Here is an 18,744-nt window from a genome sequence, read left to right on the forward strand (position 1 = left end):
AAGCGCCATCAGTGGTAAAATGTAGCCGAAATCACGTGCCTAACATGAATTCTAGAAAATTTTGAATTCGGTCATGGCGGCGCGTAAGAAAATATGTTTCCTTGCGGGCCACTTTACGTTGTAACAATACAATGTTATATTTCTGTTTATAATAATAAAAATAATACATTAGATCTAGTTTATAAAATAAGTTTTCATTCACATTAATAAAGTGTAAACTGAGCATATGAGCGGAATTCGACTATATACCTAAAGATGTAAATTACTCAAACAAGTATATTCTTTTTATTTCAGAAGGATATTCAATGATTTAGTCTGTCAATAGAAAGCGCAAATGCTTATATGGTCCGCATGTACATAATATCTTCTAAGAACATGCCAAAATCCCCGCAATTGATTCTACGTATTGCGTTCACGGTAGTAAACAGAACGAAACACAAATATTAAGATTAGGAATTTATTTCTGAGAAAAATTTTATTCTCTTGAGGGTCAAACAACCGAAAAGTCCCAAAAAGGTTCTTTTTTTCATAGTAGTTTTTTTTGAATCGATTGTATAATTTTAACTTCGCTTGAAAAGATATACACAAAGGCACCTGTAAATCACCAAGATTTCTCAATGATTCAAGACAGCAATCGAATATAATTAACGTCCGCATTAGAAGAGGAGCAAATGCGGATTCTGATCACTTCTGGGTCGAAACTATTTATTTATATATTTATTTATATTTATTTATAGGTTCTAAAAATGAACCATACAATGTAAAAGGAGTCAAAAATACAAAAACAAAAATAGAGAATACAAACAAAATATAAAAATCAAACTAGAAAACAGACTAAAACATGAAAACATAAATTAAGAGTGGGAAGGGTGCAGAAAAATAATGAAAGAAGCAGCAGAAGGATTACTAGGCATGGAAGGTAAACGAAGAAGAGCAAGAACGAATGACTGTTTTGACGAAGAATGTCAGATTATAACAGAAAGGAAAAAACAGCATTATTTATTGATGCAACAGGGGCACAGAACGCGACAAACAAAGGAGGAATATAAATAACTATGCAAGGAAGAAAAGAAAATCCACTGCAGAAAGAAGAGAGAAAATATGAATAATGAACTTCAAGGACTATAAGATCTAAGTAAGCCAATAGAGATGAAAAAATTTTACTATAAACTGAATAAAAGCAAAAAAGAATTGAAACAAAAGAAGTAAAGAAAAAAGAATTCAAACAAAAGAAGTAAAGAAAAAAGAAAAACTAAGAAGATAGAATTCCTGAATGCAACCAAAAATGTTTTAGATTATATTGATATATTCGATTTTCATTTGTAATGCACTCTAGGCCAAAATTAACCGGCCACCTTAAAAATAGGTAATTTTTGATGTCTTATATCTCCTAAACATGTTGTCCGATTTAAGTGATTTTTTAATATGTTATAGCCTTATTCCTTGAAAATATCGTTATAATAATATGGTCGCTACACAGGTAAATTTTCATTGTATACCGGGTGTTCGAATTAAACTGTGTTTGTTTCTTAAAGTTTGCATTACCCTGTGGAATATTCTAGCATTTATAAAATATTGAAATTAAAACCTAACTATAGGTCATGTTTTCTCAACATTCAGGTCAGGCCCAAAACGATGCACTTAAGTTCGAGATGACCGCTTCGTTGTCACTAAAGTATTGAGAAATCGCTTTTGCACCGCTCCTGAAGGTCGTAGGTCTCTTCTTGAGGTGAGAAACGTTAGTGTGAGTAGACAAACAATTAGAAGAAGACTGTCAGAAATAAACTTGAGGGCTTTTCGTCCAGCTCGCGCAACCAACTGCTCCCACAACACCGTAGGGCTAGACTTCATTTTGCGCGAGAATATGCTAACTGGACTATGGCGGAATGGAAGAATATACTGTTGTGTTCTCTGATGAGAGCAGAATAGCCCTAAAAGGTCCAGATGGACGCCAACGGGTCTATAGGCATCAAAATGAAAGGTTTGCTGCATGCGCTATAACCGAAACAGTGGCTTACCGAGAAGGGTCAATAATGATTTGGGGAGGTATTTCTTACGAAGCGCGTACTGATCTTGTTGTGTTCGGTAGAAGCAGTGTGAATGCCCAAGTATACGTGCAAGAAGTTCTCCAAGACCATGTCATGCCTTTTGCACCATTCATTGGTGATAACTTCAGACTAATGCACGACAACCTCAAAAAATGGGTAAGAGCAAGAGTACTAGCCCCTGCATCCTTTGAAGAGCTGAAGACAGCTGCGGTAGAGGAGTGGCACAATATCCCCCATTCATGATATCCAGGATATCATGAATGGATTGCCAAACCGGCTCCAAGAAGTCTTAAGGGCTAGACGCAGCAACACCCATTATTGATACCCAATTTTTTTTCAATTAGACTTTGATTTCCAAAATATTGTTAATTTGAATTTTCTTCAAAGATTTTATTCATTGGATTTTCACTGTAACAAATGACTTTTTTCAAAAAGATTATTTTTTATCTTCCGCAGAAATAAAAATTGATAAAAAACATGTCTAGTTGTTAAAGCACCTAACTTTTCAATTGTCCAACATAAGCGAATCAATCAAAAAACAAAATGTTGAGAAAGCATGAGGCTATAGTTACGATTTAATTTCAGTATTCTAGAAATGCTAGAATATTCCAGAGGGTGATGCAAACTTTAAGAAAAAAACACAGTTTGATTCGTACACCCGGTATACAATGAAAATTTACCTGTTTAGCACCAATATTATTATAAAGATATTGTCAAGAAATAAGGCTATAACATATTAAAAAAATAACTTAAATCGGACAACAGGTTTAGGAGATACAGGAAATCAAAAATTACCCATTTTTAAGGTAGGTACGTAGGTACTCTAACGTTTTTTATAAAAATATTGGTTTTAATTATGTGTTCTTAATATACCAAACGCTAAATAAAAAATAAATTCTCCGCTACTGACACGCTTAATAAAACTCCTAGGGACAGCTAAATTATGCGATAAATTAAGAGATCATGCGTATGACTCATTTCATTATTTCTTTGTTGGAGTATAGCTAAATATTTTCTCGTATATGTGAATATTCTTAATTCTATCGATGTTCTTTTTCCTATTTCCTCATTTTTTTTTATTCTGTCCATCCTTGTTACTCATCTTAGATAGTATTCCATCTCTGTTGCAGCTATCTTGCTGCTGTTTCTTTAATTCTATGAAATATCAGCATAAGAAATCGATAAAATCTATAATAATGCCACTAATAACTTTATAAATAAATGTTAATACTGACTGATGCAAACTGTCCGTCAAATTTATCGTATAAATATTTGAAAGGTATAAATATATTATACTGTTCAATTATTCCACCTCGTATATAAATTATACGGTTAAATTATACAAACCTTTATGGAAATAATTAAGTTGTTAAAGAATTTCGTTTGATTGTTGAGAGCTATTAAGAAAACGCTATCTATCGCTTTAATCCTATTGTGAAATTCTGACAAAAATAGACTCGTTGATACATTTGTGACTTTTCAATTAGGGATTATGATGCACAATGCACTCACTACGTTGTACTTATACTATTATATAAGATTTATATTGAAAAATAGAGTTTGCTTCTTTCTATAATTCTCTTCCGCGAAGAAATTAAAACAGATAAAAGAACGCCCACATAGGTACACATTGATATGTAAATACAGTAGAATCTCAACAATCCGGCACTATAAAAACCAGAGGGGGTCGAATTATTGGAATGTTCGGATTACTGGATTGTAGAAAAAAATTTATAATAAAATAAAGCATTTCATAAAGGGAATAGGTACAATGTAGTTATTTAGTTTTTTTTATAACTGCTTACTTATCTGGTTTTACTTTTACAGTTATATTAGTTGGTGGCTTCAACATTTCTACTAGGTGTTCTTCTTCTTTTTGTACTGTTTCACCAATTTATTCATCTCCCATAATTTGCTCTGTTTCTTCGGTCCCTTCAAACCAAGATTTTAGGTCTTCTTCACTTGTCCCGATGATTGGATTAAGTAAGATGAAACAGAGCTGCATTGGGTAAGCGAGAGAGAATACAACATCATTCAAATTATTTTTTTTAGGCTCTATGTTATGTTGCAATCCTGAGACATAATATGGATGAGCAATTTATTTTTATACAAGACTTTACATTTGATCTGAGTTCTTGTTAATTTGGGTATTCTGGAGCATTGTCAAGTACAAGTACAGCTTATAGGGCAAGTTGGATATTTTCATTAACTTCTTTTGCTTCTGGGACACAGTCTTTAGGGAAACATTCATTAAATACTTCTCTCGTAACCCAACTTTTAAACTGGTCCTTATTTTTAGCAGAGTGGCAGTCAAATGTTTTTGGAAACTCTGGGATTTTTAGCTTTACCAATCACTAATAAATTCAATACGTGTGTTCCAGTCGTATTTGTACAAGATATAAATGTGATTCTATATGTACTCACTTTACGACCTGGTGCGCTTATTTCTTTAGAGGATACGAATGTTTTGTTGGGCAACAGACTCCTATGCCTGCATTATAGATTTGGTCAGGAAAAAGACCTAGATCTTCAACTGTGTCTGAAGAACTGCCTGAATGCTGAATAAATGTCTGCACTTCACATTGCTGCTTGACAATTTTTCACTTCTAAAGTCTTGAGGTTAGACTCTTTGACGCGACGAAGTACATACGGGGTGTAGGAAGGGGCTTGTAAAGCGCCGGCGAAAGGTGCAGCTAAGATCTGCAGCAGTCTATGAGGAATATTCTGAAAGGTTTTACCAAACAATTTATTGGAAGTGTCCATACCAAATTAAACGTGTCTCCTCTATGTATTACGTTCCTCCGTGTGTATGTATCTACTCTTATTGGTTCATTAACCAATTTTCTGCTCCATATGCCATTATACTATGAATCATGGTGTTGTAAATTCGCTTTTTTGTGATTCTGGTAATCTGTCTATTCCATAGTACTTCGTTCTCCGTTCCGTCTCCCTTCGAAGATTGGCGATACAATTGGCTACAGCTATGAGCGAAACAGCAGCTCTGAATGTGTGTCTGAATTTCATATGTGTCTCCTCTCATTACATGCCTATGTACGTTAGGTTGCGCTCTTTGATCGTTGGAATAAGTTTCTTGTTTTTCTGCATTATGTTAAGAACTTCGGTGTTTGTTGTTGTGTTGGTCCAAAAATCTGTACATATCTTCGTTCAAGGACCACGTAAGCACACCACAAAAAAGGACAGAGAGGATGTAGTATCGCAGCATTCTTACTATTATAATAAGAGAACGAGAGACGTTGTGGCTCTTAAAGAAGGCTCCCATCCGGTTGAACGTGGATCTAGCTTTTCCGATGCGCGCTCTTATCTCCTGGTTATTGGTCCATTCTTCATTTATTAGGGTGCGGAGATAGTTGTAGTGCATCACTATTTCTGCTGGGATTTGGTTGACCTATTATCTTTTTATTGCTACTTACCATGAGCTTTGTCTTCTTTACGTTTATATTGAGTCCATATTGTTTATTGTAATACGTGATTTTGTTTATAAACACTTCTAGGTTGTTCGCAAATACTATGGTGACATTTGCATATCTGATGTTATTTAGCCTGTACGCTTTTAGTATAGCGCCTTTTTAAGTTTCGTGCAAAGCTTTGCTAAATATTGTTTCAGAGTTTTGAGATTAAAGATTAGAGGAGACAAAATACAGCCTTGCCTCACTCCAAGCATGATTTTCACATAATCGGTGTGTTCATCTTAAATTCTGAGATTTGCGGTAAAGGTTTTTAATTATATATTTTCAGATCTTGGTTGTTAATTCCTGCTTCTTTTAGTATTTGTATCATCTTGGCGTGCTGTACTCGATGAAACGCTTTCTGGTAATCAACCAGACATGCGTATACGTCGCAGTTGACGTCTCTGCATCTCTGGAATAAGACATAATGAAAACAAAGCCTCTCTGGTACCAACATAATTTATGAACCCGAACTGATCGGAGGAAATTTGACTCTCACACATTCTCTTATGCTCAGCATAATCAAAGAGAGGAAAATATAATACTTGGGTCATGTGTTGAGAGGTGAAAGATATGTATTACTCCAAATCATATTGGAAGGTAAAATGCAGGGCAAAAGATCAGTTGGAAGATGCCAGAACTCGTGGCTGAAAGATCTGAGGAGATGGTTTGAACCATTGAATGGTTTTGATGGTTCCAATCTTCGAAAGGAGACGGCGCAATAAGAAGAATAAATTCAGGCTTAAGCCATTCTTTTTGGTTGGTATTTCTTCAGCTTATATAATAAAAAATATATCGTACTTCGTATCGACGAACTATTGCCGCACCCTGTATATTTTTGTACTTTTTCGTTTTTTTTTGTTTATTGTAATTTTCTGTATTTTTATTATATCTTGTCTATTGTACATTAATATGCAAGGTTAATATAAATTTGAATATACAGTCAAAACAGTATCACATCAGTGTTGGTTGATATATTCTATTCACTCTATTTAATATAATTATGTATCGATTTTAGTAATATCATGCTCCTTGACATTATAACCGCTTATAAAATATTTTATTCTCTTGTGGGTTGTACATAAATGGGCCATTGCATATTTCTTTGCAGGATATGGGTTACCAGGTCGGTGCCAACCATTGTAAAACATCGCAAAGTGCATGTTCATATGTTTGGAAATCATGTAATGTTGTGATCGGAATAGTTGACCGGTTTCCAAATAATATCCAAGTTATCATATGAATTTTTTAATATTATACATGTATACGGACCATTTGATCTGGCAATGGCAACTATGAAATATGTGATAAACTCTGAATTTTGATGGAACATGCCGAAATATTAGCTGCAAAAATATACCAGATTAATTGAAGCACCTTGTTGTCGACAAAATATAAAGTTGTAAATATCAATTCGAAACAATGTAGAAATTACTGTAAGTATTTTATACAATACGATATAAGAATATACGAAAATGGTTGCGTTTCGATTTAATTTGAGCTTCTTACCACTCCCTGACACGTGTTTCTGGGTCTTCCCGTCATCAGATAGAGCTTGTAAGAAAACTCAAACCAAACCAAAACGCACCGACTACTCTGGCAATTATAGAAAAAATAATTACTATTGTATGCTACTAGAGACATCTAGTGATGAAAGATGAAGTTAAATGTGTCTTTAATTGCTATCGACACATTTAACTTCATATAAGAATATTGTTGTGAATTTATTAAAAGGTTCAATATTTATAACACTTACGGATTTAATTTATTTCTTTATTTATATTAACTTATCTGACAATAATTTATTATATCCGTACGTACAAATTCGCGAGCGCGGGTCTTGAGTATTAACTCTCTCCATATAAAAATGTTGTATTTATATACGAAATCCTGATATACTGGAATAGTCGAGAACATCAAGTTGGAGAATTCACCATAATTTGAATCTAGACTTCCACCGAAATTTCTACAATAAAACAGAATAATTAGTCATAAAAGTTAGGCCAGTATATTTATCGTAACATTGCCCCCCTCTTAAAAGATGGTTCCTCCTGGAACCTTGTCGGGACTGGAACCGGAACTGTATGCTGGTATCGGCAACTGGACCCTCTTTTACAACTTCCAGTTGTATAAAAATGACAAGGGACGGTTTTCTCTCCGCACCAGTAACTATGCGGATTGCAACAGACTAACACCTGGACTTCGGTGTCTTTAAAGATCTCCTCCACCATATTTCGGATAACCCTCCAATCTAATTGGCGGCACTCCAACTTTGGCATGGCTAACTTTTGCACGTCGGACTCTAGTACGTGCTCTCTCAATTGAAGTAAGGCTTCCCATACATCTCGGTAGGTAGGTTGGTCACGGGCAGTGTCTTTTGTTACCAGGTAGAAAAGGTAACGTGATGCATCTTGGAGTTTCAAGGTTTTACCGGGAGCTGGCACCTGGCATTGAAGTTCTGCAACTCGACCAAACTTCCTTCGAAAGACGAATGCCAACCCTGGTGCGTCTTTGATACTGGCCGGGATGGTAAGGGCCAGCGAGTAGTCATCGGGGAGCGCGAGTAGATCTTGCTTTTCTTCAGTGGTAACACCATGTCTTGCTTTACCGGTACCTCCATAGGCACCCATGAATTCCTCAAACGTGAGGTCAAACACATCTTGGACTTGGTTTACTTCCACTTCTTCATCTACGTCGTGGTCACCTTCGAAAGATGCCAACCGGTTATGGTGTACTATCATCGGCTTTCCCCTCGGAATCTTGCTTATTCGGTAGATGACATCGTTGATCTTCTCCATGATGAGGTATGGACCTTCCCAAAACTGCTGCAGTTTGGGAGAACAACCTATTCGCTTCTTGGGATTATACAGCCATACTTTGTCGTTCTTCTTAAAGCAACCCTTTTCGGCTTGTGTATCGTACCGTTTCTTCATTCGGTCGCTAGCGATCTGAAGGTGGGAACGGACCAACTCATGTACATCGTCCATTCTTCTTCGTAATTCGATCACATAATCTTCACCTGCTACATCTTCTCCAGGTCGACACCCAAATTCTAGATCACAAGGTAGTCGCATTTCGCGTCCGAATAGGACTTTGGCTGGTGTCTGGCCTGTTGATTCGTTAACAGCAGATCTGTAGGCCATTGTGAAGAACGGAAGGTATTGGTCCCAGTCTCGCTGATGATCGGACACCATCTTTGTCAAATACTTGCCAACTGTCCTATTCATTCGTTCTACCATACCATCCGATTGCGGATGATACGCGGTAGTTCTTGTTTTCTTCATGCCTAGTCTATCACATATTCCTTGGAATAGATCACTTTCGAAGTTCCTGCCTTGATCACTATGGATCTCCAAAGGCACTCCAAATCGGCTGATATATTCTTGGATCAACTTATCTGCAACGGTGGCGGCCTTCTGGTCTGGAAGTGCGTAAATCTCGACCCACTTAGTGAAGTAATCCATTACTACCAACATGTACTTGCCCCCATTTTCACTTTCTGGAAATGGCCCTGCAATGTCCAAAGCTATTCTTTCAAACGGGCTTCCAACATTATATTGTCTCATAGGAGCTCTCCTTTTCCGGTGAGGCCCGTTACTCGTAGCACAAATAGTACATTTCTTACACCAGTCTTTTACGTCGTCGGAACTGTTCATCCAATAAAACCGTTCCCGAATTCGCTGAAGGGTTTTCCTTACACCAAAATGCCCTCCCGATGGACTGTCGTGTAACTGACGAAGTACTTCGGCTATTCTGCTCTTTGGGATCACCAACTGTCTTCTCTTCTCTGAACCGTCATCATTTTCCAGGACTCGTTTAAGCAAGCCATCTTCGATGATAAATGAGTCCCACTGGGCCCAATACGTCTTAACTACTGAGCATAGGTTTGATATTTCCTGCCAAGGTGGTCGACGGTTTTCCTCTTTCCATTTTCGGATTTTCTGTATAACTGGATCTCTCTCTTGTTCTTCCCTTATCTTAGTAGGCGTCCAGTCGTCGTTGACAATCGTCGTTCTTAGCACTGCTGCTTCCTTGGATTCCGTTTTGTTGCAGTGGGGACACTCTGCTGGGCATGGCCTTCTGGAAAGAGAATCAGCGTTTCTGTGGCTAACTCCGGCTCGGTGCTCAATCTTAAAATCGTATTCTTGGAGTCGTTCGATCCACCTGGCTATCTGACCCTCTGGATTCTTAAACTGCATCAACCACTTAAGGGCGGCATGGTCGGTTCGGATTAGAAACTTTCTGCCATAGAGGTATTGATAGAAGTGCTCTACTGATTTAACTACTGCTAGAAGTTCTCTCCTCGTGACGCAATAATTCCGCTCAGGTTTTGAAAGAACTTTACTAAAATATCCGAGGACTCGTTCCTGTCCTCCTTGAATCTGAGACAGCACTCCTCCAATTCCCACATTACTTGCATCTGTATCTAAGATGAACTCTCCTTCTGGCAGTGGATACCCTAAAATTGGTGCTGTTATTAAATGCTTTTTCAAGGTCTCAAAGGCATTTTGGCAGTCTGTATCCCAGCGGTAATCTCTTGCTTCCTCCGTAAGTCGCGTTAATGGCTTAGCGATATCTGCAAACTTCTTAATAAACCTCCGGTAGTAAGTACATAGTCCAAGAAAACTTCTCACTTGATGTTTGTCAGTTGGTTTTGGCCATTCCTTAATGGAATCGATTTTTCCTTTATCCACGGCCACTCCTTCTTTACTGACTATATGACCCAGATAATTGACTTTACCTTGAAATAGCTGGCACTTCTTGGGGTTTAGCATCAATTGGGCAGCTTTAAGTCGATTAAAAACGTTTTCTAAATTCCTCAAATGATCTTCGAATGTCTCCCCCAAGACGATTATGTCATCTAAATAAACCAGGCATGTTTTCCAAGATAACCCTCTCAACACATTTTCCATAAGCCTCTCAAATGTCGCAGGAGCATTACAAAGTCCAAATGGCATAACGTTGAATTGCCACAATCCAGATCCTGTGGTGAAGGCTGTCTTTTCTTTATCGACTGGGTCCATTTCTACCTGCCAGTATCCAGACTTCAAATCTAAAGTAGAAAACAATTTACTTCCAGCCAATGTGTCCAATGTGTCATCGATCCGAGGCAGAGGATAACTATCTTTCTTGGTAACGTTGTTCAGCAAACGGTAATCCACACAGAACCTCGTCGTTCCGTCTTTCTTCTTAACCAGGACCACCGGAGAGACCCATGGACTCGTAGAAGGTTCTATCACCCCGTCTTTCTTCATTTCCTGAACAATCGTTTCAGCTTCCTCTCTCTTCGCCTGTGGTAATCGTCGAGCTGTTTGACGAATTGGCTTAGCATTACCAGTATCAATTTTATGCTTAACAACGGTAGTTCTTCCCGTCTTTCCTCCTTTCGGTACGAAAATATCACGATACTGCCGCAGAAATTCCCTTAATTTTCTTTTCTCCATCTGATTTAGAGACTGTCCTGCAACTGCAACCATTTGGTCGAATTTGTCGTTGGAATTATCAGATGTTGTCGCCTGACGGATTATGGATGTCACAGGTACACAAGTTCCTACTTTTGTCTCTTTCTTTATGGTCACTGGGTAGTCGTTGACATTGATAAGTCTCACAGGAATTTCTTTAGCCGAAGTCACCAATTCCTTTCCAATTATGATTCCACGACCAACCTCATCGTCGTGGTTCCAAGGCTCCATCATAACAGGTCTCCCTTCGTCTACAATTCCCTGTAGTCGCGCTACTATGATCGTTTCGCTTCTCGCAGGCACGACTGTATCTTCTGTAATGGCTGCTTGCACAGTGTTGTCATTATGTGGATGGAGAAATACCTCCTCGTTGCCAACTTTGATTACCTTATTCTTAAAATCCAATTGGAATCCATGCATATTCATTACGTCCATTCCTAATATAACATCCTCTTCGATGTCAGCAACTATAACAGTATGGACAAACTTTTCTGCCCCAATTCCCAATTGTACCTGGATTTCTCCATGAATGTTGGCATTTTCACCTGTAGCGGTCCGAAGTCGTAACCTCGTTGGTAACAGTTTCTTTCGGCTGTTTATAACTGTCGGGCGTATAATGGTTCTGGTCGCTCCGGTATCCACCAACAACGTATGCTTTTTACCATTTATGTCTCCATCTACATATACACTATCTTCACGACATTTCAAAGAAGCTATTAGTATGAGAGGGTCTTTGGAAAAGTTTTGGGTCGAAGCTGCCCCCCTAAGGCTGACCCGTTCTAGTTTTCCTGATGGTGAGTTTCTTGATTTGCGTCGTACCTAGGGTGCTTACAGGAGCTTCGTACGTGTCCTATTTCGCCACAATTCCAGCATCTGATGGTCTTCGTTTTCTTGTATGTCATGCTTTTCATCATATTAACGAGCTGGTCAAGTTTATCTTCATCTTCTTCCTCTTTTACAGTCCTAACTTTACTGTAACCGCCAGAGGCCTGCGTAGCTGACTCATATTCGAGGGCGGCGGATAGGACATCAACCAGCGTCTTGTGACGAGCTAATCGCAGTGTTCTCTGCATTTCATGATCACGAAGACCATCAATAAACGTTTGAACGGCCAATTTTTCCATCATGTCTTCGGGAGCTGTTGGATAAGCATATCGTACTAATCTGGCAATATCTACCTCATATTCTTGAAGAGCCTCATCTTTCTTCTGTCTACGATTTTTAAGCTGTGACTGATATACATGCTCCAAATGTTCGTGGCCATATCGCATATTTAACCTCTTCTTCAGTTGTTCGAAATCATCGGTCTCCTCTACGGCTATGGTCTGAAGCACATCTAAGGCATCTCCTCGAAGAGCGATAGTCAGGTTTACAGCCTTTTCTTTTTCAGACCATCCATTTGCTCTTGCGGCTGATTCGAACTGTTTCATGTAGTTGTTCCATGATGATTTTCCGTAGAAAGTTGGGACTTTAACATGAATAGAACCTCCACTTCCTTCAAATTTCGGCCGTGTCTCCAACTTAAATTTCGTCTCGTCTTCTTTTATCTCCACTGTAATCGGATTGTTACCTCTCTCTGCTGTCCCTGTTTCTTCCATCTTCCTTTCCATCTCTTTAATCTTTTCTTCGAAGGCTAACATATCGGCAGCAACTTGGTTTTTTAACGAAGATATTCTATCGTCCAGGGCAGACATCTCAGAAGTGACTTTGCTTTCTAAAGAAGCGATGTCGCCGGAAACTTTCGAAATATCGCCAGAGACTTTGTTCTCTAATTTCGAAATCGACGAGATGACAGCATCATGTTTGTCTTCAAATATATAAGTCTCTGGATCTAGTCCTTCTTCTAGCAAAGCGTTCTTTAGTCGTTGGACTAACTCAGCCTTTTTTCCGGTAGAAGCTAATTCTCTGTCTTCTAGATGTCTTCTTAAAGTAGTCACTGTCAGCTCATAAATCGTCGTCATTTTCACAATTTATTTTATATTCACTTGTATTATTATTATAAGTCTAATTTATGTTCGATCTCACTCTGACACCATTTGTTGTGAATTTATTAAAAGGTTCAATATTTATAACACTTACGGATTTAATTTATTTCTTTATTTATATTAACTTATCTGACAATAATTTATTATATCCGTACGTACAAATTCGCGAGCGCGGGTCTTGAGTATTAACTCTCTCCATATAAAAATGTTGTATTTATATACGAAATCCTGATATACTGGAATAGTCGAGAACATCAAGTTGGAGAATTCACCATAATTTGAATCTAGACTTCCACCGAAATTTCTACAATAAAACAGAATAATTAGTCATAAAAGTTAGGCCAGTATATTTATCGTAACAATATATCTGAAAACTTTTAAAAGGACATTTCAACGAATACACTGGTAAACAAACGTTTTGTCCCATTTAAAATAACACCTTGCCTAACAAATAACTTACTAAGTGAAAAGTTTTTACTTAAGTTATATTTAAGTATCATAAGGATGTATATTCAATGCTATGCTAAGGAGCCTTGCCTGTCTGTCCGCGTACAAGGTCACAGACCCGTCGCGACGCGCTCGCTCTTGTTGACTCAAGCTCAGTCAGTGCTGTAAGGTCCCAAACAGTAGGCTTCATTCCAATGATAGTGCTTTTAAATTGTTTTGTGTACATAGATAAACATGCTTTGTAGATGTCTAAACCACCTGGACAAGTTTTGTCATGTGTCTGGCGAGTTTACCTTTAAATCGCAAAGAACAAATTTTACATCTTTGAAAAAGTGTTATGAACTTTATTTTGGCTGTAAGATGGGTGACCAGGACAAAAACTGGGGCCCCATACATATGTTGTGTAACATGCTGTAGACTGTTGACTGGGCCAACGGTTTTTGCAATATATCGTTTGCAGTTCCAATGGTGTAGAGGGAACCGACGGATCATACTTCAGACTGTTACTTTTGGATAAAAAATATAGCAAGGATAACAATTAAGTCAAAACATACTTTAAAATATCTTAATTGCATTCCGCGACCTGTCACGCATAGTCAACAACTACCAATACTCCCCAACATCCATAGAAATTAGTGACACTACGAATCGTGAACCAGATCAAGAAGAAAATTATGATATATAAGATCCCAGTTTTGAGGTAGCCACTGAGCCTCATTTGTTAACTCAAGGTGACCTTAATGATTTGGTTTAAGAAACAAGCAAGAGGATTTTGAGGATTTTTTCTCCTTAGAAAGGAAGTTAGTGTATTTTAATGATATTTCAGCACTAATGAACATTTTAGGTCATGGGCATACACCAGCAGAGTGGAGTTTATTTTTAGACTCATCCAAAGTTAGCCTTAATTCTAATTCTTCTATTGCATAACAGTAACCAATTCCCTTCAGTCTGTTTGGCCCATTCTGCAAACATGAAAGAGACATAATATGGCAATATGAAACTGATTTTAGAAAATATCCAATACGATAGATACAGATGGAACTTATGTGGAGATCTTAATGGAATGCTAAGTTACTTGGCTTGCAGGCTGGAAAAGGAAAAACAAAAAGAAAACTTTCCTAGACTAAGTGAAGCGAAAATCAAAGAAGGCATCTTTGTAAGTCCATAAATATGAGATTTGATAAACGATAACAATTTCAAAAGCAGACTTAATGAATCAGAAAAAAGAGCATGGACCTGTTTCAAAAACTTGGTTAAAAACTTCTTGGGAAATTATAAAGGCGACAACTACAAGGAATATTTCAACAATTTACTGAAAGCCTACAGTAATTTGGACTGCAACATGTATCTTAAAATCAATTTCCATGATTTCCACTTGGGCTTTTCCCACAAAATCTTGGACATGTTGGAGAACGTTTCCATCAAGATATTACAAGTGTGGAAAAACGATATCAAGGAAAATGGATTACGAGAATGCTGGCTGGATACTACTGACTACTACTGACTACTGCTGGATATTTAAAACAGATTTGCCACAAGCAAAATACTTAAGATAATCCCTCACAACCACTTTTTAATATATTAAACCCATATTTGTGTAGCTGTACATAGGTAAGACAATGTATTATTTGTATTTGCTTGCAACAAAAAGCCATATGTGAGAGAAAAAAACTATTATCATTTTTGGATTAAGTGTAAAAAGTACTATTCGAGTAAGAATCAGTCAATAAAACTTTAGCTACAACATAATTTTTTATTGCCCAGTGATATCAATCACACTAGGGAAAGCATCAGTAAAGAGGTTGAGTCAGACAGGTGCTATTATTATTAGCTAATAATAAGGTGCGTTATTTTATAACGTTGCACATTCTAATTGATATGGCAAATTAATCTCATAAGGGTGATTATTTAAGCTATTGGTGGAATTAGCGATTACTTGATAGACATTCATGTTCAATAATATAACATAAGTACTCAACATAGAACGAGGAGTGCGTCAAGGGTGCATTTTATCCCCCCTATTATTTAATGTATATGCCGAACATATAATTAGAGCTTCTCTTGAAGATCGCCCTTAAGGTGCCAGAGCCAATGGAATCATCATTAACAATATAAAATATGCCGATGACACCGTAGTATTAGCATAAACAGAAGACCAACTAAAAATATTGATGAACATATTATCAGAAGAAAGTCATATGCTGGGCTTGGACATTAACTTTTCCAAAACCAAAATTCTGGTATTCCACAAAAACCCCCATGAATAAGTTACACCTAACATACAAATAAATGGTATCACCCTTCAGAGTTCCCAAAGCTACATATACCTGGGCAGAGAACTAAATAGTCAACTAGACCACTCAAAAGACATTAGAAGACGCATTGAAATAGCAAGATCTGGTTTCATGAATATGCGTAAAATGCTCTGTAACCCCAAACTATCAGTCTCAATAAGATTGAGAACACTAAAATGTTATGTGTGGTCTCTATTACTATATGGCTGTGAGACCTGGACATTAAAACAGTATGACGTCAACAAATTAAATTCATTTGAAATGTGGATGTACCGCCGAATGTTAAGAATCAATCAATCAATCAATCAATCAATCAATCAATAATGTCTTTTTATTTCCCATTAAAAAAAATACAATTTTCTCTTTTAGTGACATTTGTTCTCCTTGGCACATGCCATCAGGAGGGTTGGCAAACTAATATTATTCCCTAATTAATATACAAAAAATTACAAAGGCTCATTACATCTAACAAGTTCATTAAAATTAATAAAAAATAAATTAAGTAAATATTCATATAAATGTAAGTAATAAACTAAATGTGTATATCCTATTAAGTAGCACTTCGCCCTAGACTAAACAGTAATAACAAAGTATAACATTAAGGTATATATTGCATTTAAAATTATTGAATGTGTCCCTTAGAGGGGGTGAAAGCTGTTGATATAATAATAATAATAACAAGATAGTCAAGATAGACAAGACAGATAAAAAGATAATAGCTATTCGCAAACAAATTATTAATACTAATTTTAATATTTTAATACTATTGACATAACACCATGCTAATAGATTTAATAATTAAATAGGCTCACTAACTCATACCTATACGCCCATGCTTCCCTACAATAACCTGCTAACTCAGCCTTTCCCTGTCTCATCATTGTAACTACTTCGACTCTACTAAGTTCATGTCTACCCAACCACTTTAACCTAATATGTCTCAACACCGAACATTTTCCCAAAAAATGTATCACATCTTCCCTTTCCTTCGTATTACACATTGAGCAAAACCTTCTTTCATCATTTCTGCCAGGTCGATCATTCAAATATAGAACTCCACATCTTAATTTGAAGAGCCATCGAATGTCCCCAAAATTTTCCATTTCCAGTAGATAATGCATGTTTACTCCTTCTTCTTGCAGTTCTTTGTAGTGTCCACAAAAATTTGATTCGAGTGCCCTATTCTCAGCCTGACGCTGTATCTCCTCCTTCTTTTTTTCTATCATATTCTCAATCATACTAGGCCAGCTTTCTCTCCATTCCCATTCACACCTTACCTCAATTCCAAATTTGTCTCCCATGCTCATCCAATCTTTCCACCAGCCACACCTTGCTCTTATCATTTCTTTCAAAAGAAATTTTGGCAACCTATCACTCGAATATCCTAGTATTTTTTTAACATATTTTTGATGTAAATTCATTGTATGCCGAATGTTAAGAATAAGCTGGACCAGCAGAACTACGAATGAAGAAGTACTGAGAGCAATGAACACATGCCCTCATATGGTCAATACTATCAAAATTAGAAATACGTCATATCTAGGACACATAATGCGCCATAGGGAATTTGAGCAGCTCCAGGTAATATTAGAAGGCAAGATTGAAAGTAAAAAGGGCATAGGACGAAAGAAAAAATCTTGGCTACGAAACGTCAGAGATTGGACCAACACAAGAGAAAATGAATTAATTCATCAAGCCCAGAACTGAGAGAAATTTGCCATATTGATCGCCAACCTCAACAGAGCAGGAACTTAGGAGGAGGAATTTAACGCAAAACAAACGACAACACTGTTTTTAATTTCCACATAATATATGACATGTACTTTTGAAACATTAGCTTCATAGGCGGAAATATCATTTTAATCATATAAGATTATATCTTCTGATAACTGTCATTATTGTCGTTTATAACTGAATTATTTTAAAATTAATTTTCAACCCAGATTGTCGCTTTTTTCAGAAATTGCATCTACAAGTTGTTCCAAACTCGTTGAACACTCTGCAGTTATAACAGTATCGTCTGCATATCTGAAGTTGTTTACTTTAATGCCATCGGTGTTATTTTCTGTGGCTCTTTTAAACACGCATTCCGAATATAAATTAAAGAATAGACGAGACAAATGTATGCTTGTTTTGTCATTATCTCATTAGGATTGTTCCGAAGATACTTGATTCCGACATGTATTTTCTATGAATTGACAATGACCTCGACTATTCCTACGCCCACTTTAGCATTTAAATTAAATATAATTCAGTTGATGTTCTCTGCCTTTGTGTATTTCAGCAGTTGTTTGATTTCTCTATAAAATTGTTCTGTGTCTGCATTGTCAAGGGTCAAAATATATTCCACTTTTGGGAGATCCGTATTATTTTTCGTGGAGATTCTTAGTATCACTCGTCCGTCGAAGGCTTTCCACGGACTATCGATCATTTTTCTTCGAATCACTATTAAGAATAGGAAATAATTATGCAATCGTTTCTCCTTGCTTGTTGATGTACCGTACCGTAAAAAACCTCAAAATAAAAAAAAAAATAAAAAAATTAAGAAACCCTTAAGACAGACACACAAAGACTAATATTTATACGTTAATAGAAAAAATAATCATACTTACCAAGGGAAGCTATGTGTAATGAGGTATTTCCTTTTTTCGTCGCCGCATCTGGTATAGCACCCCGTTTTAATAGTTCTCTAGCTATTTCTATGTGACCATCCTTCGACGCCAAATGAAGGGCGTTTAAACCATTCTATAACAAAAAAAAAAAGAATTTAAATGTTGTTTGTAATACACCAATATAATATATATAATATATTATAACATATAAGTATTACTATTTTAATAATAATTTTAATTATATTGTTCTGAAGCTATTTTCTTGTGGCATTTTAAAGTAGATACAATTTTATTCGGAATAAGCCACAATTGAAGGTTAAAATAAGTTTATTGACGTTTCAATTTCCTCTTCGGAAATCGTTCTCAAAATACATTAATGGTTAATAAACTTATTATATATAAACGCCAATAAACTTATTTTAACATTCA

At 36.6% G+C, this 18,744-nt stretch overlaps 1 protein-coding gene across 4 annotated transcripts in view; it reads right to left on the reverse strand.

Moving 5' to 3' along the window:
- LOC140437468 (uncharacterized) overlaps window positions 1-18,744 on the reverse strand; it is a 389,771-nt gene that overhangs the window by 193,663 nt on the left and 177,364 nt on the right. For all 4 annotated transcript variants that reach the window (XR_011950379.1, XM_072527015.1, XM_072527014.1 and 1 more), the window contains exon 3: window positions 18,316-18,448. Coding sequence is in view for 3 of the 4 variants with exons in the window: in XM_072527015.1 (XP_072383116.1) it covers window positions 18,316-18,448 (133 nt within the window). In the remaining variant the exon portion in view is untranslated. The remainder of the gene's footprint in view (window positions 1-18,315; window positions 18,449-18,744) is intronic.

This window comes from Diabrotica undecimpunctata, chromosome 3 (genome assembly GCF_040954645.1).
Source record: "Diabrotica undecimpunctata isolate CICGRU chromosome 3, icDiaUnde3, whole genome shotgun sequence".
In the NCBI taxonomy this organism is placed as follows: Eukaryota; Metazoa; Arthropoda; class Insecta; order Coleoptera; family Chrysomelidae; genus Diabrotica; species Diabrotica undecimpunctata.